The sequence below is a fragment of the Pseudochaenichthys georgianus genome, chromosome 16 (genome assembly GCF_902827115.2).
Source record: "Pseudochaenichthys georgianus chromosome 16, fPseGeo1.2, whole genome shotgun sequence".
Taxonomy (NCBI): domain Eukaryota; kingdom Metazoa; phylum Chordata; class Actinopteri; order Perciformes; family Channichthyidae; genus Pseudochaenichthys; species Pseudochaenichthys georgianus.
Genome location: NC_047518.2, coordinates 30193800 through 30221649, shown reverse-complemented (window position 1 = coordinate 30221649; position 27850 = coordinate 30193800). Strand labels below are relative to the sequence as shown.

General features: G+C 41.5%; 3 protein-coding genes across 8 annotated transcripts; 1 reads left to right on the top strand and 2 right to left on the bottom strand.

The window, feature by feature from the left end:
- Window positions 1-512: 512 nt before the first annotated feature.
- On the bottom strand, window positions 513-6682 carry sbk3 (SH3 domain binding kinase family, member 3). The gene is made up of 4 exons (XM_034103142.2): window positions 6374-6682; window positions 3655-3802; window positions 3048-3250; window positions 513-1611 (listed from the first exon to the last, which is right to left on the bottom strand). The coding sequence occupies exons 1-4, from the start codon at window positions 6377-6379 to the stop codon at window positions 841-843; spliced, it is 1128 nt and encodes a 375-aa protein (XP_033959033.1). The 5' UTR covers window positions 6380-6682; the 3' UTR covers window positions 513-840.
- A 3867-nt stretch (window positions 6683-10549) lies between these two features.
- Window positions 10550-23046, top strand: epn1a (epsin 1a). 5 transcript variants are annotated; one of them, XM_034101616.1, is made up of 13 exons: window positions 10550-10635; window positions 14471-14630; window positions 14951-15057; window positions 15419-15577; window positions 16340-16468; window positions 16759-16888; window positions 17031-17188; window positions 17404-17475; window positions 18862-18945; window positions 19259-19541; window positions 20132-20296; window positions 20503-20745; window positions 21142-23046. In XM_034101616.1, the coding sequence occupies exons 3-13, from the start codon at window positions 14989-14991 to the stop codon at window positions 21600-21602; spliced, it is 1953 nt and encodes a 650-aa protein (XP_033957507.1). In that variant the 5' UTR covers window positions 10550-10635; window positions 14471-14630; window positions 14951-14988; the 3' UTR covers window positions 21603-23046. The 5 variants fall into 5 exon arrangements, with proteins under 5 accessions (XP_033957507.1, XP_033957508.1, XP_033957506.1 ...); XM_034101617.1 differs by lacking the exon at window positions 14471-14630 and having other exon boundaries at window positions 10555-10635; window positions 16759-16879; XM_034101615.1 differs by lacking the exon at window positions 14471-14630 and having other exon boundaries at window positions 10555-10635.
- On the bottom strand, window positions 23019-27723 carry foxj2 (forkhead box J2). 2 transcript variants are annotated; one of them, XM_034101621.2, is made up of 11 exons: window positions 27452-27723; window positions 26832-27162; window positions 26605-26679; window positions 26425-26517; window positions 26076-26225; window positions 25555-25996; window positions 25047-25247; window positions 24844-24945; window positions 24265-24369; window positions 24037-24126; window positions 23019-23544 (listed from the first exon to the last, which is right to left on the bottom strand). In XM_034101621.2, exons 2-11 carry the CDS (start codon window positions 27147-27149, stop codon window positions 23432-23434), a joined length of 1689 nt encoding a protein of 562 aa, XP_033957512.1. In that variant the 5' UTR covers window positions 27150-27162; window positions 27452-27723; the 3' UTR covers window positions 23019-23431. The 2 variants fall into 2 exon arrangements, with proteins under 2 accessions (XP_033957512.1, XP_033957511.1); XM_034101620.2 differs by having other exon boundaries at window positions 24037-24369.
- Window positions 27724-27850: the final 127 nt, after the last annotated feature.

The window sequence follows — 27850 nt, the reverse complement described above, 5'->3', positions numbered from 1 at the left end:
TAGTGTGGTGGTATCTGGTGATAGTGGATACCGTATCTCTTGCCAGATGTCAACAGGGGAACTGGCCGTGGCTCCGACCGTTATTGTCCCTTAATACCCTTTAGGCTTTGCAGGCACCCTAAATTCACCCTCCTGTCCTGGGACCTGCTTATCCTGTTTGTGATGTTTCCAATTAGAAGGCTTTCTCTTGCTAATCTGTAGTTAAAAAGAATGTGCTGACCTTGTCTAGTTGTTGTGATGCTGATTCCCAGTCATTTAAAACTGTTAACTCGCTTGAAATTCAACGGTCAGTTTCTTGGTTATGCTTACGTTGGGAAGAAGGTTTTTATATGAGCACCATGTCCCATTGTTGTTTATAATCTGTTCATGATTGTGGTGTCATCTGCTAACTTCACACAGGGTTCTCTTCATGTCAAGAGAGTACTAAGAGCGACTGTTATAATTGTGCACCGTCACAAGTAAAAATGACCGGCTGGCTCTGTATGTGTAACTCATGAAATACCTCATCAGAATTGGAATAAAAGGAGTTTATTTTACAACAAGTCTGATACAGATTTTTAAAGGCACTATTTACACAGCTTCTAATTTCAAGATTCACATACTATAATCTATACACAATTATATTATGTCATTAATACACATATACATATACACATAAACACACTGGAATATACACAACAATGAAAGTGTTATGTATAATATTTGTAAAAAAAATATGAAAATATAGCACATCATAGAACATACGCCTGTATTAATAGTTTGTACACAGAAATACATTGGGGCAATATTTTCAAACATTTAATACAAATCTGACTTGAAACAGTTTAATAGAAACAAAGCTTATCTCTCCCCTTTTCCCTCCCTCGCCAGCTCTTCTTCTACTCCTCCCTCCTCTCTTATTTTTCTTGCCTCCTTCTCTGCCTCCTCGGCTTTCCTATTCTCTTCAACTTCTGTCTCTGTCAGCCACGGCCCTCCCAGGTAGCTCAGGATCTCCTCGGGGCTTCCTCTGTGTTTGGGCTCTGGATGGAGCAGCTCCTTCAAAAGAGTCATCGCTAGTGGGCTGAGGCCCTCAAACTGTGAGGGAGGAGGGTTGTTCCTTTGGTTCTCCTTCATGATAGTGTAACAGTCTCTTTCCTCCTCGCCTCTCCACTCACAGTGCCTCATCTTCTCCTCCTTTTCTACCTCACTGTCAAACCACTCCTTGTATCTACGATAGCCGCGGTCATCATGGGTGCTCTGCTCCCAGGGGAAGCACCCAGTTAGGAGGCAATATACGAGCACACCAAGGGCCCAGCTGTCAATACAGGGCTCCACTGTGATCCAAATCTCTTCCATCTCCTCCTCAGTCCCATCCCACTCTGTCTGCGCCTCCTTGGCTGGTTCCACCTCAGGAGTGCAGAAGGGAGAGTCGTACCAGACGGCGCGCACAGTGGAGCCGATGGCCCGGGACAGGCCGAAGTCGCCCAGTTTGACCCAGCGACAGGAACTGTCACACAGGAAGATATTCTCAGGTTTTATGTCGCGGTGGACAAAGCCCAGGGAGTGGAGATGTGTTACGGCACCGCTCAGCTGGGACATCACCCTCTGGACACGCTCTTCATCCACGCCAACCTGAAAGAGAAGGTGTTATTAAGTGTTATTCTATTTGCAAAATAATCGTTATAGGGAAGCAGCTGTGTGAAGGCAGTATGGCACAACAAAGTATTTGAATTACATTTGTGTCAGCAGTAATAAAAGACACAAACAAACAAAAAAATAAAGATAAGAAAAAAATAACAGGCTGTACCTTGAACTATTCATATCTTAAACCGCACTGTAACTTTTATCCATGTATTTTTTCTTTTAATGTTTATTTTATTAGCTTTTCTTTTTTAATGCTTAATGTCTTTCATTTTTTGTAAAGCACTTTGAATTGCCTTGTGTTGAAAAGTGCTATATAAATAAACTTGCCTTGCCTTGCCTTGCCTTGCCTTGCCTTGCCTTGCCTTGCCTTGCCTTGCCTTGCCTTGCCTTGCCTTGCCTTGCCTTGCCTTGCCTTGCCTTGCCTTGCCTTGCCTTGCCTTGCCTTGCCTTGCCTTGCCTTGCCTTGCCTTGCCTTGCCTTGCCTTGCCTTGCCTTGCCTTGCCAGTTGTTCACAGGACGACAAGTCTCTTCAATTTGAATACACAAAGATCCAAAGCCGTACAATTCAAAAGCCATGCTCAACAAACAATTGTCTTGCTCATCCAACAATTGTCTTGACAAGACTCAATATTCGACTGCCATATTTCTGAAGGTGCTTTTTACTCTTAACTTTTCTTGGTTGAGTTCTTTGAAGTTGATCAGGATCAAAGAAGAGTGTTTCTGCCCGGTTTTGAGCCAGGGACCTTTCTCGTGTTAGGCGAAAATGATGACCACTACACTACAGAAACTGCTGAAAAGCTAAGTACACATTTGCGCCTGGATCCAACATTGATATTAAATTGAAAACCTTCAAAACGACGGACCCCATGTTGATTTCTGAGACCCGGAGAGATTTTACACTGGAACCAGTAACATGAGATGTGCTCTGGTTAGAATATCTCTGGTGCAAACAGGAACATCTATGTCACAACAAATGGTTTGTGATGCGGTTGGAAACCCTTGCTTTACTTCAAGTACTCCCATGAGAGCAGGCTGCTCTTGTTCCTATCAGTACTCAGTATTATGTTACTGGCAGTGACACAAACACAGACGAGGGCGAGCTGGAAACCTTTATCAAGCTTGTGTCAAGTTTTTGCTGACTGAAATGAAAGCTCAAAGAGGCCAGGTCAGCAGTTACATTTTCCATGCAACCTCTACCAGAAAGCCACACTGCAGACATTAAAGACCTTTGAGTCTTTTGATAAGCTCCTATTCTTAACGATGGGGGGAAATAGTATTATGAAAATGTAGGGGTGCAACCCAACTGATCAGACAAGCGAGTGTTCTGCTGAAACTAGAGGAGAAAGCCTCCTTGTGTTAAGTGTTAGGCTGAACATGCCATGCAGGGTGTTAACAGCAACTGTACACCATTCAGCCAAACTGACCTCTGACACTATCACGTCGTAGAGGTCACCGTATAGACCAGCTTGTTGGGCAAATACATAGTAGGTCGGCGTAGAAAAGAAGATGCCGAGGGCCCGTGTCAGAGAAGGATGGGTGCAGTAGGAAAGGGAGAGATTGTATTCACGCAGGAAAGAGGTGAGCGATGTAGACTGGCGAGGGAAGAACTTGAGAGCCATAGGGGTTCCTGAGGGGGTGAAGAAAGACAACATGTGTTGAATACTACAACATCTAATCGGCTTTAGTCAAAAAAGTGTTATCCATCACAGACACTGTGAACAAATATAACTTCCCCTTTGGCGAGACACTGTTACAGAGACTCCCCAGTTGCAGCAACTCTATCTCTGGGAATGTCACAAAGCGCTACATTACAGCAACAGAGGCGCAAAAGTTTAAATGGACCCTATCGAAAGACAGATCAATCCTCACTTCACTGCAGCGCTGACTCCACAGGACATGTGTAGTTCTCGATTAGAAAGAAACCTGCGCATAAGGTAAAGTGTTGCAGTGGACAAAGACCCCAAAGACCCCATCTTGCAGACTAAGTGATTGGAGATGGTCATGACCTTGGACCTTGAGCCTTACACTAACCTCTCTTTCTGTGGACAGCTAACATGACCTTTCCGTAGGATCCCTCTCCCAGGAGTTTTAGGACCTGAAAATGTTCGGACACCTTCAGATTGGGCATGGACTGCGCCGACAGGAAACATCGCTCGTCAAGTTCCTGAGCTGCTGAATCCTGGGAACACACACACACACAGACACACACTCAGATCCATATTCAATGTCACTGCATGAAGCCTACAGATGGTGATAATTTCACAAAATGAATTCTGAATCTGTCACATGAAACCGCTACATGGCTCGTTGCGTAATGATGACCTTGTTACTTTAAAGGGGAACATCACCCATTTTCAACAATTCATACATGTTATTCTGGACGGTCCAAACTATTTAATAACCATCAATAACTTGTTTTAAAATCCCAAAACTCGAGTGTTCAAACTCAAAAGTGTAACGTGATCAAGTTCAAAGTCTGGAACTGCTCCATTAACAATGCATTGGGAAATATGTTTACGCTGAAAGCACCACGGGAAATGTTATAAGGACTTGGGGACGTTTTCTGTTTCACAACTGAGAACATTTCAATGCAATAAAGCTAATTTTGTCGTACAAAGTAAAACAAAAAAATCTCCAGGTCAACAAACTCAATCTCCCATACCCGCTGATATCACACGTTTGAGACTAATTTGCCAAGTTTCACAAATATTGATGATCTTTCCTAGGCCATGTAAAATTATATACTGGAATAATTAATTTAGGTGGCGTTTGTTCAAATCTTATATTTGACTAATCACTGCTACTATTGTCATGAGTTTTGTTGTCTTTTCAAATTTAATTTAGTTGCTGGCATGCAAATATTCACAGTTCAAAAACCATGTACGCACTATACCAGCATGCATCTGTCAGAGCTTTGTGAAAAATAATGATGTGATACGTTATCACTTTCAGCTGATCGGTCATGATCCTCATTGTCCTAAAGAAGGGTCAAACTTCAGACGTCATGTCTTATCAGGGCGATCAGGACATGTGGCGCCGTCACTCAGTTTCCACCATCATTCACATTCATGATGACTTCCTTTGAAGTAGATCCCCGACTAAATACCCAACCCCCCAGCAAATTAAGAAGGCCGTGGTGGGCAGTTACAGCACACAGCTTAACACAAAAGATAAAGTGATAACATACAGTATTTTTACTTTCGACCTTCCACATGTTGCGTAACTGAGCTTACTGGACCATTGATTCGATTATTGACTAAATTATGCCTATCGTATCCCTGCAAACAAATGTGTGTTTATTTCACTAATAATTTATTTTCTTTTTTTAGGATCAAGCAAAATTCACCAGATTTGTATAACAAAAGAATCTCTGATGGTGATGACACATCAAATGTTGCTATATGACACTAGAGTTATTTGATGACAGCAGCTTAAAATCTCAGTTATGAGTTATTGCTCGACAAACAAATGGGCCTGATGTGCATCCAAAAATAAGACTGCAGGTTTCAGCCAGTATGAGATGGCTTCTTGGCCAAGATGCTGCCAAGAAAGCTCTATTTTAAACCGAGCTGATGATGGGCGGCTTTTTGATCAACTGTGTATAGTTTGATGCCGCTCCATTGGTTCACAATGTGACTCTCAACCTCAACCTTTCAGACATTGACAGATTTCACCGGCTGAAAAAACACTGTATTTGCATTGCTTTATGTAATATACAAAAGTGACATAATCAAACATGATGTCTGAAATTAAAGTAATGAGTTAAACGTACAAGTTATATAACCTTTAACATGATACAGGTAAGATACAAGATACGTTACAAGGGTGATAAAAAGTGTTTTAATGCGGTATGCTCAACAATTACAGCATGGCAGTTATTGGCAATAAAAACATGTGGAGTTGACAGTTATTGCAAAATGAATAAACCTGCAATGCGAACAGGAATGTAGTATATCTTTATGCGTATAGTGAGGAGGAGCTCAATACACAGTAGCCGTCTTCTGTGCCACCAAGTCTTTATAGCCTAATTTATGCAAACTTCACACTTTTGGACTCAAAGCTCAGTGTTAAGTTCCTGAACTCAATCCTTACTTGGGATATGTCCACGAAGTTGTAAACACATATCAGGGTTATTGCAGGATTACATTCTTCAGATGTTTGTCAGTCCACTAATGCCATAATTTATTTTGTTTGGAGAATTGCAATTAAGTTTAATGCAGCTCACATTTGGACCGTTATATTTAGTTGCTCTGATATATAAATCACCATCACATCTTAAACATGTGTAGCACCAGAAGCATGTCCTTGTGCAGTGAGGTGATTATTTATCAAACCGTATTACTGTAGTTAATTGCCCTTGGTATCAAGCCATGGGGATCTGAGATTTTAAAAGGGGCTCTGCTTGAGCTAACGTCATTAACACATTTTGAAGTCCACTACAAGTGCTCTACAAGCTGAAAATCCTCTCAACGACACTGACAATTAAACTTTTCCAGCCTCCCAGTCATTTTGCAATAAGAAGCCACAAATGCATTTATACCATTCATGCATGTCAGATGCAAAACCACACTTATACAATACTTTTTTGTTTTAATTGCCGTGGCACACACAATAAACAATTGCATTTATGCATGTTTCTATTGCCATTATTTGTTTTTAAACACAATTTAATGAATTCAAGATTATCACTTGGTGTGCATTTAATGTTTTCAGCTGATGCATCCTTACAGGAATAAAGTGCAATACTTACTGTCATTTTCTGTTCAGTTTGTGGATCTCTGCTCACTTTGTTGTGTCTTTTTTCAGCATCTATAGACTCCTATCAAAGTGCTGCCAATGCAATCAGCTGCTGTTGTAGCTCAAGTGTGTGCCCTCTGCTAGACTGATAATTAAATTGGAATTGAAGCTGATATTTCTGCCTTTGCCCCCTTGGTCGATGCAGTAGCAGAGAAGCTGTGTAGAAGAGGCTTCTATATGTTTACTGGAGACCTGGATATTGGTTACGTGCTTCTCCCCAGGAGACACACACTGGACTCTCCCTCTCTTTTCCTACTCTCGTGTCAGTACCCTCTCTGTCTCTCTCTCTCTCGCGCACTGCCTCTCCTGTTATGCTGGCAGATACGTGTGCACCACCTACAAGGCATTTCAAACTTCCCTCCCTCTCCCACGTGCTACCTCTCTCCCACTCCACAGCCGTGTTAAAATCCTACCGTTCTCAATCTGTCAGTCCGCCTGACCACATTAACCCATCGCTCTCCTCCCCAATCTCTTCTCAGCTGTCACTCACTATACATACACACTTCTTCCTTCTCCTCCTCTCCTCATCTTTCCATGTCTCGCTCTTTCTCACCCTCTCAGTCAGTCTAAGTTAGAAATTCCACCCTCAGTGTAGGATCCCTCTTTTAATCAGCAGGTATGCTGGAATGATCGGAATAGGCCAACAAGCTGTACCCCTGATCCCTGAATGTCACTGGGATTATTGGGTACAGTTACGCATACCATGTTATTGTTCAATATTAGGCCTACTATCCTTTTCTTATTTTACCATTCCCTCCCATCTCTGCAGGAGGCATAAGAATATTTGTTTGATTTCAAAATGAAAGCCTCTTGAGACCACAGTGAAGAACATTCTCAAGGTTCTTTCAGGTTTCAATCTTTCAACTCTCACACATCTCGCTTTATCTCTAAAGTACACAGCATGGCTTACCATCACTTAGAGACATTGCTAACAGCTGAAACCTTGTCTTGTTAAACACATTGGTTCTGTACATTGACGTCTACATGCCAGTTCTGTTTCCTACAGCTGCAGATCAGACCTGTTCAGCTCCTATGGCCCTGACACCCTCCTCCTCTTTCCGTCTACTCAGATTGATTTCCCTTGGTACTACATACTATACAGGACTATTATTGCCACTGGCTCAATGGATGTTTGTTATGTAACACAAACACTGGCTGCTATCACAACGACTGGGCCCTGCTCAGGTTACTACCACTGCGGGGTCATGTGGCTGACCACAATACGTCCATGTTTGTGCTCGCTCCATAGGGTCCTGTGGCCCCTGCTGTGACAACCCCTCCACCACCAAAACAACACTTGTATTGCTCTCATCAATTTGATGCCAAGAGACTGTCACTTTCATTCACAAATGCATGGACATAAAGCTCACACATTCCACTATTAATGGATGGTCTTGAACATAATGCATCACCCAGGACAGCTGTGCTGACTGACATGACTGGCAAGTTACATAACAAACGTCTTTCCTATTCGGTTACACTTCCATCTTTTTGAGTGCTTTTGACATCTAAAAAAGGAAATTGTTAATGCTTACATGACAGATGAGATTGTCATCTCTTTCAACTCACTGCAACTGCACTTTAGATGTACTGTGTATACTGTGTATGTCGTATAATGGTGAACAAAAAGAGGATTTGAGAAGACTGACAGATTTTGGTCTTCTCATTTGCTTGTTTAAAAAAAACAAAGACATAATTTAAACATTCAAATTTGTTTTTCATTACCTAAATATACTAGGCCTATTTGTGCACAGGTCTTGGTATGGGTTGTGAAAGTGGTGCAATTACTGAAATAACTGATTTAAAATGAGGAAGAAGGACTTTACAGCACCAAACATGCGGGAATGTTGGGAACATTTTCAAGAGTTCAGACAATGGGAATTGGTCTAAATAAATATATTACTGTAATATTGAATTGTTCCTGCATTTGATAACATTTACTACAAGAACAACGGCAAGTTATATTTGACGTATACCGAGGCTTAACACCAATGCTTGTGTTTGTGATTTACACAATGTAATTTTTTCAATAAATAATCCTCAATAAACTGGATTAAAAGACCATGTGGGGAAAGGCAATACTAGAAAAGCTAGAATAGAGTGGGGATGTTCAGAAAATTACATCACTTAACTGTGATGCAGCCTTTAAAAACAGGAAAAAAGACAATATCCTCTTAATTGATATTGACCCCAGCCCTTAATCACAAAAAAATAATGAATCGTCTGTGAAGATAACATGGAATTTATTAAAAAGCACTCTTCTGGGAGACATGATGTTGTGGTTGTTGTTTTAGTATGAAGATAATATGTAGCCATGTGCATTATCTGGACCATATCAGCGCCAAATTAGAAGGGTGTACTCATATTTAGTTAATATGTGGATCATTCTGTTTTGTTATTGTCATCTTTTTTTTCTCTTTGAGCAAACTAATCAATTTATCTTTCATCCACAAACTCACATAAATGATTAAAATAACATAAATGTAGATTACTTGCAGATAGCTTTTATATTCTCTCAAACGGACGGAGTAGTGGCAGTGGGCATAAAGGGTATCCTGTATAAAGTTTCTCTATGGTATCACACATGTTAAAATAGATGTTGTGCTTCTTCTAATCACCTGCATTTGTTGGTTTGTCTTCAAGAGATTAATGTTTCCAAAGCAGTGCAACAGTGAACAGTTATAGTCTGCTGCAAAGTTGCCTTCAGTCCCCCCTCCCTTGGGAGAAGGAAAAGACAAAAGGATAAAGGGATGGAAGATAAAAGGGGAGTTTGTAACACCAGTGCCCCCCAGCTGTTACTCTGTTGTTCTTGCTGTGTTCTTTTTATGGAACCACTGACAGGAAAAGCTATTGGAAACTGTTATGGTTTCATTTAATGTGAGAGTTAGTGCAATGATGCCTCTATGTGGTGAAAGTATGCCATTACATTACTGAGGAGAAAACCACACAGTGCATTACATTACATTACATTACTTATTAATGACATTTAGAGAGTGGTTTTGGATTTCCAGATTGGTCTTTCTTTAATTAAGGCTCTGCAGGCTTAATTTTAAATGTGAATTAAATGCCGCTGAATTAGCTCTTAATATGACGTGGTTTGTTGCAGATTTAAGTTTCAAAACTGAAGATAATCAATCAGCAGAAGGGTCATGTGTCTTGCCACTGAGCCTTCAACAAGCAGACTATTGTTTGATGAGGAAGAGTGATATTGAGAGTTTCTTTGTAAGGAAATATGATGTGTTAATAATTTTAAATAAAATGTTGACATTTTCTGTTTCGTATTTTCAGCTGTTATATAACACTTAATGTAAAAAAAAAATCAGGATTATGATGATGGTTACAATGATGGTACTTAAGATTTTATTAAAATTCTATGTCATGATGAACCACATTGGTTTAGGTTGACTTAATGGGATAAACGTATTTGTTAAGGCTTTAAATGAAATAATTGCACATTTATAGCCAATAAAGAATTGATAAAAGCAGAAAAAGGTCGGTTTTTAGTATTATAGGCCCAATCAAGGTTATTATTTGACCAAAGAGGGCCTTAAAACACTTTTTTAAACACACATGAAAATGGATGTGATTTATTTCCCATACATAGATAGTAGATTAGGTCATCCAAAAGTCACATCCCTGTCTCTTCTTGGAATAATTTATTAAACAGATTTCCTCTTTAATACATTGTTGTTGTTATCCCCATTGGGATAAATTAGAACTAATTCTGATTCTGATTTTGATAGGAATAAGCAACCCTGCAGAATGCACACTGACTGATTGCCATTTTTACTTTATATTTGAGACTCACTCCATCGTGGTATTATATTGGAGTAGGCCTACTACTGAAAATGCTTATGTTCATCTATAAACTCTTGCGGTGCTACAAAGGATATCGTTTTGATAGTCTGGTAATTAATTTGTAGGTCTTGTTTAACGGGATGTCTTATTTTCTTGAATAGGAAAACAGTTATAAAATAGTTCAAATAAAAATAATAAAATAAAATAATAAAAAAAATATAGAAAATTAACCAACTTTAATGTTGTATTAATTTCATTTATAACAACAATTCTGGCATTAAAAAAAATCAATAAATTATGAATGAGTCTTCTACTACCATCCAAGGAAAACAAAGCTACAGGGGGTGCGGTCTTTCCTGTAGCCGAGAACGGAAGCGGAAATTCGGCCATCTCCTCGTACATTCAAGCTACAACAGGGTCAGTACACACTTGATTTGTTTTTTTATTTTGGTCTGTTGTCAGTATTTTTTGGCGTTTCGGCTTGTGATTTGAATGTGTATATCAAACACTGTCCCACAGCAGAACGTGTCCTTGATTAAAGCTTGTACAGTCTAGCAATCATGTTGCGAACTCTCTAGCAGCAGCTAGCTAGCTAACTGCTAGCTTACTAGCTGGCTAATCTTTTCTAGCAGCAGCAGCAGCAGCAGCAGCAAGTGATTTATTTTATCAGTGAAGCTGGCAGGTACACTAACCGCCCCTTCCTAGTGTGTAGTAATGCACGGTTGTGTGAAGAATATCACCTTTAATTTCGCGTTAGTTTGTCTGCCAACTCGTACAAAAACACCCTACACCCTTCTGTACCTCTGTCTACACTTTACTCAGACTTTACCCAAACCTCTGGTGTCAAAGTGCTAGCTAACTGTTTCGAAAGGTGTGAGAATGGAAGAGTTTGCCGGCTAAGTGGATAATATAAGCTAACAGTTAAATGACATGTAGGACAATGTTTATTGCCTTATCAGCTTTAGCAATTGCGCGTAAACTTGTCTTTCGCATACATATTTTTCTGACACAGATAATGCTCACAATGCTTTTGGTAACAGTGTTGTATAATGTCATGGTCCCCACTCTGTCTAACACTAAGTTAACGCTTGCTGGAGAGCTAGCACTGTCAGTTGACAGACTGCTTGCTTAACGTTACATGGGTAACGGTTGTTAACGGTATTAAGTGTGCCAGCTAACTGGGTGTGGATTACGTCAAGTGTATACAAGTGACAGGGGGACTAAGTAAGCTCAGGTTTGGGATCATTTCTATATTTCCGAAGGGAGATTGAACCTGTATGGTAAAAATGTGTTCAGCCACTGTGGAGATATCAATGTCTAAAGTCCAGAAAACTTTGCCTGAACATTTGAGGGCGTACAGTTTAGCATCAGTAAGCAGTAGGTGGGGGATTTCACCATTGCCCCAGTGAAACATACATTGAACATTTGAACAAGGGAAAACAAATATTGCTGATTAAATGATACCTTTCAGGATATTGGGCTAGGGAACACAGAGACCTAAATACTCTCCCTTGTTTAGGTTATGCAGGCCTGGTTGGCACTTTATGTACATCTATATTATTGTAATGCAAGTGTAACCGCGATTTGTTTGTACTGGATCATTTGCCTATAACGTATTATTAACATGTGTTAGCTCAACCTAGCACTCATCTAAGTGGGGCTTCTGTTGGTCTGAAGGCAAGGCAAGTTTATTCAGCCCATTTCAGCAACAGGACAGGACAGTTCAAAGTGTTTGACATAACCCCACATAAAAATAACTCACAGATTGAGCAGCAGAACAGAACTCAAAAAGTTAAACAAGCTATAATATGAAAATACAGGTATAGCATACAACAACAAATGTTCCAGTGCATTGAAATAAATTAATACTAATATGATTAGATAAAAGGCAAAAAGACAAGTCTTTACCCTTTATGTATGTAATGAATGTTGCAGCGGACCTAGAGTTTTCTGGTATTTTCTTCTTTTACTTAATTTCTTCCTTAAATATATTGTATACTTCTTCTTCAGGCCTGTCAGAGGTTACATGATTGGGCATTGAAACCCATATGTCAAGCAGAGAAGACAATTCAAAGTAGAAGATAATGTGATTGTGTTTTTCCGAACAACGGCATGTACATAGTTACTGACACCTTCTTTAGTATTTGAGATTGTGGAGATATTTGATACAACCTGAGATACAAAGGGCGTATTATTTGGCCCCTTATCAACGATTAGTTAGTGTTTGAACTTTGATACAGAGCTTCAGGAGTCTCTGACCTGGCTTTTGCAATAGTTGCATTAGATGCAGTTGTACAATGTGGTCTCATATTTGTCTGACCTACAAATCTAAACACAGACAATCTATATGTGTCAGGCTTATTTAAAACACTTAGACAAGTATACACCAAAGTTGTGTCTGGTTCACCATTGGTTTACCAAAGTATATTTAAACCTGAACATATGCATATCTTCCCTAAATGTGTTATTCCTGTTGTTAAGTTACTATGTAACTTTTGTATATGTGGGTGTTTAAAATAGTCTATAGGCATAGAGACAGCTAGAGTGTATTTAAGAATGTAAGATAAGAAGTACATTATTATTTAAATTGCTATCAACAAAACAACAGAAAGGTATGAATTGTTTTCATGCCCATCAGATTGCATGGTGTTAAGGTCAGTCTGCATACTTCCCTCTTGAGGAGTATATACTTGTACGCAGGAAGGTCTGTTTGAGGCTAGGGAAATGGGAAGAGAAGCATAGTTTCTTGGTTTCCAATTCCCACCATTGCTCATTTACTTTTTCAGGGAATATTGATGCAGTGGGTGGGTTGAACCTTTCGTCTTCTTTAGCCAAAAAGATGTTGCCTTCCTGCTGCCTTTAGTTCTTGAGATATGGCAGTTGAGGGAGTGGTCTTTGAAAGTTGTCTTTAATGTATTTAGCTGAACTTGCTCAAACTGCTCCTCCTGTGTGTGCTTTTAAAGAGTACAACATGTCTAAACTCAAGCTCTGATATAATTAGGGTTCATCATTCTTTTAAAGAGGCAGAAGGATAACTGGATAATGACCATTTCCTTTTATTTGTATTACAGGGTAGATAATGTTTGAAGTTAGCTCTTAAAAAATACATACAGCTTTTATATAAATTGGCACTAAAATCATGCCTGTAGGTGAATTGGTTACTCAGTGTCTTTGTGTCATGACCCGAAATGATAATCTATTTGGTGAGAAAATGCAGATTGCTGCAATGAAAGGATGCATCTGGTCAGCAAGAGTGTTTCAGCCTGCTGCGTAAGCAATCAAATGCAAACAATGCTCAGTGGGTACAGTGGGATTTAATATTGTGCCATGAAATCATTCTTTGCATTCCTTTACACGACCAGCATCCGACAGGATCATGGTTTCATAATGCTTTTGTCAAGTTGAGACCGTCCCACTGGAATGGCATAACAGAAGCCATGATTTGATTTCATCAGACAGTGTTTTTCAATTGTTAATCACATGTTTTGCTGATAACATGATCACCAAATACTCCGCCTCTTATGAATGGCTGACATCAGTATTAAAAAAAGTTTCCCTTCTGTATGAACTTGTTACAGGTTCAAGTTTAATTTCCGAGATGCCCTGCATGCTTATTTGCATACCATCTTGGAGCTGTACAAATATTGCAATATTTCTATGACCTTTTTGTCTTTATCAACACTGTTGTTGTGACTTCAATCTGTCGAATGATAAGGAATATAATTACTAATGAAGTAAATGGATCCTGTTATCATCTAGCATACCTAAGATTTCCAATTACAATATCTGTTCACAAATACAATATTTATTTAGTACTTGAACTTGTGAACTTCATGTCCTATTCATAAAACTTGCGGCTTCTTGTTGTGAGTCCTAATGCTGCAATTCAGGTTTAACAACTGATGTTATTTAAGTATAAGGAACAACACACATTTCCCCTTCCTGTGTCTTAATGGCAATCACTCTTATTTTTTGGAGAATAAAAAAGTGTTTTATGACTTGACTTACTAAACAAGATAAAGTATATAACTAGTATGGTGTATCTCTGACTATTAGCCATGTGTGGTTCAGCAACAAGTCCTGTGATTTTGTAGCTGAATATCTGCTTTGTCCTGATGTTTTCTAATGCTTTCTTTGGAGTTAGACCTAGCATAACGTTACAGCTTGTTCTAGTCTGTTTATTGGGATATAGTTGTAATCTCTCAGTATGTGTGGGTTCTTTTTTAATGATAATCTCAATCTCGCTCCTTAGTTCTCATCTCCCTATGCCCAAGGTTTTGGGACCAAATGTTGTCACAGGAAGAAAAAGGCAAACTGAGACATAGCACTCCGTGAATGAGTGGCTCACAGTCAAAAGCCAGAAAAACGAAAAGAAAGCAAGACCCTCATTCTGCATCATTCTTGTGTAACAGGTGTGCATGACGCTCGCTCTCTCACTTCCTCTGTTGACACCAGCAGTCACATGGTTTCAGATGTATCTGCTATAGACACCCTCTTTCACACTCTTGTTCTTCTCAAGGACGACCACCTATTATCCAGACTCGTCTTGTACTTGCATACATCCTCTCCAGTCTTTCTGACTCTTTCTCTTCTTGCCCTCTTTTTGGAAAGTAGAATTTACTCTTTTAATTAAACCTATTTTGCTCCTTGAAATAAGAGTCCTCTTTGCCCTTTGTTGCTGTTCGCTTTTATTACCTATATTTTACAACCCCTCTCTGTTCTCCATTTGCAGTTCAGCTTGCAGCAGGACTCGACGGCCAGACCGTTGCCATGTCGACCTCATCGCTACGGCGACAAGTAAAGAACATCGTCCACAACTATTCAGAGGCTGAAATCAAGGTTGTGTGTCTTTCTGCTTATCTGGTCTTCTTCTTCCTCACACCCACATCCCCCATATGTCCATTGCTGAAATGTAATCTGTTTATCTCTACAGCACATGTGACTTCATATAGCTGCTGACGAGCAAAGCAACATGCCCCCTCTTTCCAGTTATTATTCATAATATTAGCTAACCTAATCATCCGTTCATTAGTCTGCCTCTTTTCGGCTTGTGTCGTGACTGAGTTTGTATTGATACTCAGAACACTGTGGACCATTGTCCCAAATTGTTACAAGGTATTCGCTCAATATGATTCTTATCACGACAGTTCGGATAGAGGATGATTGGAAGTTTGTCCCTTGCTGTTTTGTCGTGCTGCAGGTTAGAGAGGCGACGTCCAATGACCCCTGGGGCCCCAGCAGCTCTCTGATGTCAGAGATTGCTGATCTGACCTACAATGTTGTGGCCTTCTCGGAAATCATGAGCATGGTGTGGAAGCGCCTCAATGACCACGGCAAGAACTGGAGACATGTGTACAAGGTTTGTGTTTGTTTGTGCTGTTTGGTATAATTGTGTGGCAATATGTCACCAGTACATATACCATCATATACACACATTATTGGTTTTCGCATTGTTTGAATGTAGAATAGATGATATTTTGGCAATAGGATGTCCACTTTATGTTTTCCTTCAATACAATTTGGTTGAATTTTGCCACACAACATTTATCATTGATGATGCAGAATGACGATGATTTTGAAGCGTCTTAAATAATAATAATTATATAGCACTTTTCATACAACACATGCAGCTCAAAGTGCTTTACAAAATGACACATCACCAGTTAAAAACAAACAACAATAAATTCCCCTCAGTTTATTTGTTAAGAACTTTAAAGGTACATGCAGCAAATATAAAATGTTATCAGGTTAATAGACACAAGGAGGTCAAATGTATGATAATAAAAATAAAATAAATAAAGCTTTCTCTCTGACAGATAAGACACAAGACAACTGAGTCGATGCAACAATATAAAATATGAATACATCTCAATTAACTACTCACTACAGAGTAAACCATTGAGTGTTAACTGTATGACAATTCAATGAGTAAGCTGGAGAGAGATTTCAGACCCGTTCCAAATATTTTTGGTTTTATGAAATGTATGAATTTATTTATTAATACTAATGGTGTGTGTTAACATACACACTGAAAGCATGTGAATGTATGTTGAATCTAAAAAAGGAAATTAAAGTCCCTTTTCTACAATTGGTCAATTGGTTGTGATTTTGTTTCCACCAGGCTATGACTCTTATGGAGTACCTGATCAAGACGGGTTCAGAACGTGTTGCCCAACAGTGCAGAGAGAACATATACGCAGTCCAGACCCTCAAGGATTTCCAGTTCATAGACAGAGACGGCAAAGACCAGGTACACAAGCGCACCCACGCCCACAAAGCTGCATAGATAGTTGAAGTGATTACCGAGTAAGTTCCACCTTTGTGGAATGCAGACATGCTTTTCCAAACATGCCGCTTGTGTGTAATTCTAGGACATTTTACAATGTGTTTCTGACCTCCTATGCAAACAAGTTGGTAAATGAAACCTTGAACTAACAAACTAACAAGCTTTAACACTAACTCTGAGGTGTACGGTTATGTAAAAACAATACACTTCATTTGCAGGATATACTTGTTTGCTTATGCATGTCTTTTTTCCAGGGGGTAAATGTTAGAGAGAAAGCCAAACAGCTGGTGACACTGCTAAAAGATGAAGAGAGACTAAGAGAGGAGAGGATCCACGCCCTCAAAACCAAAGAGAAGATGGCACAAACCTCCAGTGGTGAGATTGGTACTTAAAATAGATTGTCTTTAAAGATTTAACCAATGCTCAAAGTGAAAGAATTACACTGAAAGAAGGCCTTTAGCTCTGATAAGTTGATGACCTTACACAAGCTCTCATTCATGCATATTCTGGTTTGTCTCTGTTGCAGCCTCCTCAGCTCCCTCAGCACCCAGCCTGGGAGGCAGCCTGTCAGCGGGCTCCCACTCTGGGGGGGCCGACCCTGAGCAGGCGTGGCCCCAGAGCACTGGAGAGGAAGATCTGCAACTCCAGCTGGCTCTGGCCATGAGTAAAGAAGAGGCAGAGCAGGTAACACAAAGCAGCACATTCAGGGCAGACACAGCTAAGTTAGAGCCCTCTGAGATAAGGATTCAAGCATTACTGTGACTAACACCAGCAGAGTTTGCAGTTTGTACAGTTTGTTTCAGCACTTGTGTACACATAGGGATATATTACCCATACTATTCACTACACACACACACACCTAGCTTTGCTCTCACCATGTACTGCCTGACCTCCCCCAGACTAACAAGGACCCTCTGGAGGACGCAGAGCTCAGCTATGCTATCACACTCAGCAAAGATGCGCAACAAAAGGTCAGGGGGCAGAGCCAGCTGACTGGGGGCCCAGTCACATACTATCTGTCTTTCTGTCAATTGGAATTTCTGAATTACACATCAAGTATTGATCAATTAACAAAACTAATTTCTGCTCATATTTGTCATGTGTCATTTTCTTCAAAATATAAATTTGCATCAGAATGCAGTAATTTGGTCGTGATCACTTGTCCAGTCAAATTCCTTTCACATTCTGCAAAACTATAAAGCTTGCAAAGTAGGTGCTTTTTAAATTTATGTCAAAAATCAGCTCCCAAAGATTTGATTATCTCTAATTTCTTTTGTTGAATATGCATGGCATTGGCAAATATTTCTCATAACATACTGAATTAAACACTGAGTGGTTTGATCACTCTTTCCTCTCCTTCACCCTCTCTGATAGCATGCTTTCAATTCTAGTCTTGTTTTTGAATGCACTCTTTACCTAAACTTTTACACCCGTCTCCTGCTGTTGTAACTTGCTTGTACCATGTTGACTGAGTTAAACATTTGTTAACCTTTTTTATGCTAGCGGGTAGAGTCCTGCACTTACCGCACCATTGGTGTAATCTAAAACTAAAGCAGGGTCTTATAAGGATAACACTATATGTCACAAGTGGCATTAAGCATAAGACTTGCTCCGTTATATAGCAGATACTGTCTGTTCTTCATGGAGAAATCCCTGTGTCACTCCTTGCTACTAGGTGATAGAAAAACAGGTTGAATTAGGTGGGAACGTCCTGTGGCGATCTGCAAGATTTGTGTTGGCGTTTTTATTTGATGTACTCCAGGTAGGCTGGATGTCAAAGTGGCTTGACTGGGCAATGCTAAAAGACGACTTCCTGTTCTTTATGCACAGCATTTTAAGCAAGTTATCCACAAACAGCATGAAGGAATTAAAACCAACCAATAGTTTCTGAGAAGTATTCAAAATGACAACTTGTCAACAAGCAAATTAACTACGGCTGTCTTTGTCTTTCCCCCTTAAGTGCTGATGTTGGTTCAGTCAGTATATATAGTATATCAATTATAGCCTATTCTGGTCTAAACCTTTCCAGACAGTTTATCTGTACTCAATTTATTTTAGGTTGTCTATTGACAGCAGTCCTGGATAACTTTATTTCATGTGTGAAACAAGCATGTGTCTGATCTGATTGTGTTTTGCTGAAATACTGTGAGAATCAGACAAAATAGCAAACTACTAATTCAAGGATTGGGCGATTTGCCTTAATTTCCTTTCACTGTAGATGGTGATCAAACGTTTTCACTTCCACTCCCACTAATTCATCTTTGGAATGTTAAACTGATCTTAAATCTGTAAATGTGGTGTGCTTTCTAAGGTTGTGTGTCTCAGGTAGCTGACCTCACAGTGTGTGTGATTGGCAGGAAGAGCGACTGCGCAGAGGAGACGACCTGAGACTGCAGATGGCCCTGGAGGAGAGCAGGAGGGAAAAGAAGAAGCCGGAGGAGGTGTGTGTTCAAAGTGTCTCTACGTCTCTCACTCTCCTGACATTACCTCCTCTATCTGTGTCTCTCTCAGTCCCCCCAAATGATTGTAACTGTTGTGTTAATGGTGGTTGAGACCGTCCCTTGAGGTTATCCCCCTTAGATTAAGTAGTTTTAAAAAGCAGTGGTATTTGATCTGCAGTTCTCTCTCTTTTGACTTCTCCGTTTTGTGAAATTCCTCGTCTTCTAACCTCTACATCGTGGGGTGAATGTGTCCTTAGATTTCTTTCTGAACACAGCTTTAGGAGCATTAATCGATAAGATATTCTCGGCACAGGGCTCTCTGATGGAGCTGAGTGCAAGCGACCCCTGGGGGGCCGCCGGTGCTGCGGCCCCTTTGAGCTCTGCCGGCCCCTCGCCTCCACCCTCGATTCCTGCCCCTGCTGCCTCAGGTCCTTGGGGCGCAGCTCCTGCAGACCCATGGGGGGTTACGTCACCCACATCCCCTACAAGCTCTGACCCCTGGGGTGGGGGAGCTCCACCCAATATAGCCCTGCCCCCTGACCCCTGGGGAGAGACGTCCAACAGAGTTAACAACGTCGACCCCTGGGCGAGTTCAGGTAAGCAACCACATCATTAGTCACTCCGCAGGTTACTGGAAATGTGAACTCTCGGCTGAGTATCAGAAGAAAAGCGTGTCCTGCTCTCTGGAGGATGTGAAGACTTCTCAACCTTTACTCCTCTGTTCCATTTCCTGTCTTCATTACGGCCTGTAATGTAGTCATGTCACCATGCTGTCATAGCTCTCATACATGCCTTCAGTGTGTAATGAGGAAAGCAAGCATGCTAAATCCATTCTCCCTCTGTGTCTAAACCAGGGATTGTTATCCTCTTGTTTCTACTCAGGACTGACTGTGGCTGTGTCTCAACCAGAGCTGTCTCTTCTCTCACCCCTTTTGTGCCTCTTTATTGTATGGGGTAGCTGCTTATTATCTCTCCTTTACCTCCACTGAGCTTTAGATATGAAAAAGGTGATGGAGAACCTACTATCTGCTGTCAGCTGTCACGTTAGTGGGACTGCAGAGGTTAAAGGAGAGAAGCAACAGTGTTGGAACCCAGCCCAGCTTCCTGCTCCCTCTTTATGGTGTATGTACCTGTAAGGTGTTGTGTTAACCCTCCCCTCCCCTGCGTCTCCTCCCCTCCCCTGTAGCTGTGACCCCCCCCAGTGCCGACCCCTGGGGCCCCCCGGTGCCACCCAGCACATCCTCCTCGGGGGGGCCCGTAGACCCCTGGGCAGGTGAAGGGGCTCTCCCTGCCTCTGACCTTATAACCTCCGACATCTGGAGTGGCACCGCCCTACACACAAACGGCACAGGTACATCCACGCTTAAAGCTACACCGACTCTCAAACACTGAGGTGTGGGTACAGGGACTCCACACAGATGTATAACTGCATGCACACTACAGTTGTCTTGTCCTACATTTCATCCTCCTCTAGTGTCTGTTATATAATCTGTGGTTATATTATAAGGAAAGAAAGACTTTGCTTGTATCCTGGTTTACTGTTTCTATCCTCCTCAGGAGACCCGGAGCGACGGGGGTCCCCGGCAATAGGCTGTAACAGCACAGGCTCCCCGGTGCCCTTTGACCTGTCATCTCTTGGTTCTTCACTTCCTGTTCGTAAGACTCCCGAGTCCTTCCTCGGCCCCAACGCAGCGCTGGTGGATCTCGACTCTCTCTTGTCATCTAAACCCAAACCCAAACAGCCACCGCCTCCTTCCATCTCTTCCTCTTCAGCGCACAACCCCTTCCTCCAGAACACAGGTTAGTTACAGCTATCGTCTATATCTGTGTATAACCTGAGAAAAGAGCAACAACCAAACTTGTTAAGATCAACATTGCTTTTACAGACAGACAGACAGACAGACAGACAGACAGACAGACAGACACTCTAACCCTGTTCATGAAAAGTGCACAGTCACTAAAATTGAGAAAAGTTCATTTCAAACTATTTCATATTTGGTTATTAAAATCCAAATCTATCATATAAAACGGTTGCGGATTAAATATGATTAGATTATTAGATTAACTGGCATGTGTTGACAAATATAAAAACCTGGCATGGATTGAAAAGGTATCTGAAAAAGTGTTGAACAAAGTGTAATGGCAGGTATGAAGTGATCCTGATGTGTTCCTGTCCGCTCTGACCTCTGACCTCAGGCTCATCTCCTATTCCTGGCATGGCAGTGACTCCAGGCAGCACCATTTCCAGTCGGGGGGTTTCTCCAATACCTGCCTGCTCCAACCCGTTTGGCGTGGCCCCCCCCATGAGCTCCATCTCACCTCAGCCCTCCTCACTTGGCCTGAGCCTCCGCTCCAGTCCTGTGCCCCCCAACCCCATGCTGAGCATGATGCAACCAGGAATGGGCATGGGGCAAATGACTGTGGGTATGGGGGCTCCAGGGATGGGCATGGGCATGATGCAGGCCAGCCCCATGGGCATGCCCTTCAGCGGCCTCTCGCCTATGGCCCCCCCAGGCTCGGTTTTTATGGGGCACGGAGGCGGACCACCTCCTCAGCTGATTTTGGGTGGGCCAAGTGGATCCGGAGTGATGGGGGCAGGAGGGTCAGTGGGAGGCGGAGGAACGACGGGAGCGAGCACCAACCCTTTCCTTCTTTGAGGAAGTGTCACCACTACTTTGCTCACCAGTTTCAACCTCCCCTGTCGTACCTGCTGCCCCCTTCACCCCCCCCCCCCCTTCAACACAGTTTGTGTCCAAAAAGAAAAATGTGTACATTTCTATATTTAAAGAAAAAAACTAAAAATTTAAAAATTATGTTTATCTTTTCCTTCAAAAGCATTATTTCATTTCAGAATAATTTTCCACATTTAGTTCCTTTCATTACAGTATGGGTTGTTTGTGGGCGGGAAATAGAGATCTATTTATTTTTGTTTTAATCCTGTGCCGTTCTGTAGCGTTCTTCATGTTGTGTTATTTTCAGTCCTGTCTTGAGATGAAGGTAAGTCTGTGAGCAGAGGCGTTTTCAGTAGTATCATTCTGTAATATTACTGCACTGACAGAGAGCTGGAGAGAGAGCAGACATAGCCACTAAGAAACTGAACAGAGAAACTGTTGCACCTTTCTCTCTCTCTCTCGCTCTCTCTCTCGAATGAAGATAAACACTGAATCACTGAAAGGAAAAATGTGCATGAAGGATGATTTTTAATGAACTCCAATACAGACTGGAAATCCTGCATTAGCATTTCAGGCACAATGTGGTCAAAATGTTTCAACTCTTTTACTTTTAATTTAATATTAAATGTAATTTATTTTGTTTCCAATTTTTGGGAACAAATTAACAAGAAAATCACACGATGATGCCATTGAAATCAAATGCTTATTTTTTCCCCTTCATTTTATTGGAGAAAACTAAAGAGAGCTCTGACCTCTGTGGTCTGACGGGCGAAGTGATGGGATGTTTGTTGAATGTGTGTGTTGCAGCCAGGTGCGAATGAGAAAATGAATGCTCATTTGTGAGTATGCAATAGTGCAAATGCCTGTTTCTGTGTATATGTGTCAATATCTGTCTCCATTCTTATTTCAGTGACTCAGAAAGCAAGAAATGACATCCATTATTTTTGTTTTAAAAAATTGTCACTTGTATTAATACTATGTAATGTTGGGATTTCAGATGAGGTATAAGGGTCACACATTTCTCTGCCAATCATATTCACTTTTTTGTTTGTTAATCAGAAGCATTAGTTTTTCCAATCACACATTTCATATGGGACCCCTGGTGTCCAGGTGTCCCAGAGCTACACTGTCCACCCGTTTCAGCCCTGTCTTCGGAGAGGGAGAGTACTGATGCTTCTTAAAAAAAAAAAGACAATTATTTCAATGAATGAAAGAAAAAAACTTGGACTTGACGACATGCTCCATGCTGTTCTTTTAATTTAGTTTGATGAATTAATTGTTATTTTATATCAACAAGAAAAATATCTTTTATTGGGTAAGGTTGACTTTTGTGTGGTGATGACTGTGAACATTCACATTTGAAAAGTAAAATGGAAAAAAAATCAAAAGGAATTTACGAAATAAAACAAACACTTTGTGTTTATTGTTTCATGCTTGTTATGTGTTTATTGTTTATATCCAAGCATCCCATATGTATTTCATTTCTGCAGATAATTTGATAAGAATATATTTACAGTTTATTTTCTTTGGTGAACATGTTTTTCAAAGCTAAAATCCAACAGAAAAAAACAGCCTGCAGAAGAAAAGCTAAACAAAAGTTAAAACAGCTATGTTAAGGTGAATAATTTGTACAACTATTTAACCTTAAAATACAGCATTCAGTTGAATGTGACACACTTGATCCCAAACTTGCTCTCAGAGAAGCTTCAAGATACAAAAGTAAGGCAGCCCCCGCATAGAGTTTAGTGGAGACGGCTGTGAGACTGAAGAGCCACATTTCTCTGATAAGTTCTGTTTTAAACTGGAAGTCAGGCTCAACCTAGCAGAGAGTCCCAGTCAAAGTCGTCCTGGATCTCCTCACTGTTGCTGTGCAGATTCTTCAATGGAGGACGCTGTCGTGGTGTCATGGACTGAGGCTGCATCCCAGCTGAGACACAGAGAAACATGGACTAAGTTAGCACACAACAAACAGGAAGTGAAAACACTATTGTAAGGTTATTCCTATTTAAATAACTTCTCCTTTACCACAGACTGCATCTACCATTATGGGAAACAACTAAGAAATAGAGAAACAACATGTACAGAAATAGTTAAACGCATTTATAATTGATATAATGTATTTATTTAAGTTAAAAATTGGGAAAATGTACAGAGATCAATTTAAACAAGCAAATCAAGTTGGAAATAAATATGAATGTTAATGAATTATGAAACAATTAGAAAATATGTTCTAGTTCTGTGTTCTGGTTATCAAATTAACATGCACATGTATTTCTTTCTTTTATATCAATTGTATAATTTATTGAGTTATTTATTTCGAAAAATATCTGAACCTATCCTTCTTTCAAGCGCCATACAGAATTCCACTCAGTTAACACAAACATTTAAATGGAAACCGACCATGATGTCCAGTTCTTACCGGTTGTGTTTGCAGGTTGTGTGAGCTGAGGTCTTTGGCCCTGCATGTGCGGAGCCCTGCGGGGGGGCTGCACTCCACTGACGGGGTGAACTATGGGAGAGTAAGGGAGGGGTGAGGGGTGAGTCAGGCTGGCGAGGGTAGGAGGCGGATTGGAGGTGAATGGGGGGCCGTGTAGGGGTTGAGGACCCCCGAGGGCCAGGGGGGAGTTACTCCCAGAGGTAATCATGCCTTTCTGAGTGAAGAAGCGGTTCAGAGAGTCGCAGAGGGACGTGAAGAGCGTCGGGTCCAGTGCCCAATCACAGAGCTCCGCCTGCCGCATGCCCTCCAGCAGGTCTGGGGACAGAATGGGAGAGAAAGTCTTTAATAAACAACAACAAAAGTTATTGAAAAATGTTTTAAATTATCATCATATTCAGTTGTTTCACTATCTGCCACCCATGAAGAGTTGATACATCAGCAGAAAAAGACAAATATCTTAATGGGTCAGTAAATCTGGCAGTTCACACAAGCCAGATTTATTTTTATCTGCTGAGGTTTTGAGATATCCACAGTATCTCTGAGAATTGTATTCCACCACTGTACACGTTGTATTAGTGGTGTCACAACACAGCACCATTCCAGGCCGCAATGAAGATGATATTCATTATTGAATAATCTGCAAATTATTATTATGACTCAAACAGCTCCTCTCTTCCTTCGTCTAATACTTGAGAGAGTAGATGAATATCTCAAAACCTCAGCAGATTTGACCCAAACAACCTCCAGAAGAGAAACAACATGTTATCAAGACTGGTGAACAGCACAGACCTGGGTGACCAGAGAGGTCGATGTTGGCCCAGTCTAGACTGCTGGCAATGCGGAAGCTCTCCTTCAGAGAATCAGGGTTACTGAACCAGTCAGCTGGCACCGCTAAAGTGGAAGAGGGAAGGTAACTTTAGAAAGCACTGATTCTGCTTGTAATGCAATTCAAGCATGTCTGGGGTCGGTAAGTGAGGTAATGTTGGACTTACTGTATTGTGGAATGCGCTCAGTCTCAGGAGGGTGTGCAGCTGATGGAGGTGCTACATGAGGTGCTGCAGGTGGAGCTACATGAGGAGCTGCAGGTGGAGGTGCTGCTGCTGGTGGTGCAGGGTGAGGGGAAAATGGCAGCAGAGTTGGAGTGTGAAGTGGGGTAATGTCGTTGTTCAGAGGAGCCAGTGGAGCAACATCCGCTGTAAATTGCATACAAATAAGTCACTCATCCGAGCTGTTAATGTGTATAATGTCGGCTTAATCAATATTTGAGTTTCCATTTTGGCACAGAGGTCCTTTATCTGAAAAGTAAATGCTTAACTCCACATTACTGATTGTTCTGGTACAGTACTACTTACATGACGCATGATACAGATCATGTAAGCAGTACAAATATGACATATTGCAATCTTTAGTTGTGGTTCAGAAATTTTAATATATATAACTATGTTGCACTTTTCAAGACGACTGTTCCAAAGTGCTGCATTAGACAGACATAGTACTCACACTGTGAGCCACCCCTGTCCCGCATGGTCTTGAAGATAGACTTGAAAGACGCATACAAGTCTGGCAAGATCATCTCGTCGAAGGTGAAATGCAGCTGAGGCTCGGAGGAGTTCACTGAGACCACAGGAGGACCAGCAACAAATGAAGGGACCCCACACACAGGGGAGTGAGGGGGGGCGGACACAGTGCAAACAGGCACTGCGGTAGGAGCGCAGGTGAAAATGGGACCAGAAACTGAATTAGCAGGATAGGACAATGGGGCATTGGGGAAAGAATGAGCTGAAGGAGAAGACATATTGGCAGCAGATAAAGGAGGGGGGGTAAAAGTTGGTCCAGGTGGATGGTGAGGTGAAAAGGAATGGATAGAAGACATAGGGGCAGCAGGAGATTGATTATGGACAGAGTGAGAGGACACAGGGCTTGGCATGTAGGGTGATGGTTGCTGTGAAGATAAAAGATTAGATCAGATGAAACGCTGAAACAACCCTGACTGTGATAAAGAAAGGTGAACGTGATTCTACCTTGCATGGGGGAGGGGAAAGGGAGGCAAAGTGGGGAGGCTGCTGCTGGATGGCTCCCAGAGGCTCTGTGAGCTGGTGGTCTCTGTGTGAGGGGGGAGGTGGATGTTGATGAGGAGAAGCTCTGCTCTCCGCTTGTGTCCCTACAGGAACCTGAAACAGCACAGTGAGACGAAGTGAAAGGGTGGTACAAATATAAATTCCTGCAGGAAAGTAAAATGAAAAACACTTTTTTCACCTCACCTCAATAAACTGTAACTGAATGCTGACTAATCTCTCAACAATGTCAAGTTTTTCAATAGGCGCATTCTCTTCTATATAGAGTAGGTGAGTAAGTGATATTACAACATACATCCTGCCTCTCCTCTCCCTCCTCTGGATAGGGACGTTTAGGCGCCCTCACTTGATTCATCTCTGCAGGTCCATCCATTGTCCAATAGGAGCCCTGCCATTAACAAAACAAGTGCTCAGATTAACGCTCTTCCCTTCCTCCATCTCACATGATGCAGAATCAAAATGTGTCAGTATTCACCTTGCCGGGGTCACTCTGTGGTCGAGGAACTTTCCTGAAGCATTTATTAAGGGACAGATTATGCCGAATGGAGTTCTGTGAGGGAAACAAAATTATGAAGTCAGTCGTGCACCAGCTGGTAATGCAAATAATATGGAAATTGGTAACATATCCCAAAACATCCCGAACCATAGTTATCACCATTCTAATATGAAGATAATTTGTTATTGTGCTACATTCAAGCTCACTTTCCAGCCGCGGCCAGCTCGGCTGTAGTAGGGGAAGGTGTCACTGATCCAGGTGTAGATGTCGTTCAAACTCAACTTCCTCTCAGGTGCAGCTGCTATTGCCATGGCGATTAGAGTGGCATAGCTGTGAGGGGGTTTCCCTTTGTAGTTAGAGTGGGAGGGGTCCGGCAGAGAGGGGAGGAAGTCTCCCCTCTCCCTCCCTCTGTCTCTCTTCTTGTCCCTCTCTCCTCCTCTGTCTCTCCCCGAGCGCAGGCTGCTGATTCCCAGCTGAGGCAGCCAGTCGATACTGGTGAGACTGGAGTTCAGTTCAGAGGACATTGTCTCTTTTTCTCTGTTTGGGTATGAAGGATCAGAAGAGAGCATTTTAACAATAGTTCCCTTACCTTGGGACACTGTAGCTATACACACAACACTGAGTAATGCTTTTACAGATTTCCCTCTGCCTGTGATGTAACACTGTCAACCGCTCTGTTCCTGTACTTCCACTCTGCAAGTTCCGACACTTTGTCCTGCTGTGGAAACTATCCACTCACAAGCAAATACATGAAAATGACTGCCGATAAGTGTGACAACGCCACATGTACTTTCTATTTTGTGAGGAATAAGAATGACTTGCTTACCTCTGTTTGGTTACTCGAGGCCCAAGGCCTTAAAAAGTGTTAATATGTGATGTTGTCATCAGCTGTGCACAACTGCTGACAAACTGCTGTCCGTCCCTTCCTTCAGATCTCCCTCTTCAGCAAGTTGATCCCCACAAGGTCAGTCATGCCTTTGGTTGGTGAAAGTTTGTGTAACTTTGTAGAAATACATACAAAAAAAACTTATCGGAGAGCTTCCTTTTTCTTTCCCTCTCTGTCCTTCCCCTCCCTTTCTGGCTTTACCAGAATTACGTCACTCATCCCTCCCTCTTTGTGACCTCACTCTTTGCGCCTCCCCTCTGTGAGCTGGTCCCTCCTCTTCAGACTCTCTAAGTTTGAACTCGAGGTTCCTCCAGCTGTAGGCTCACCAGGACTGCAATG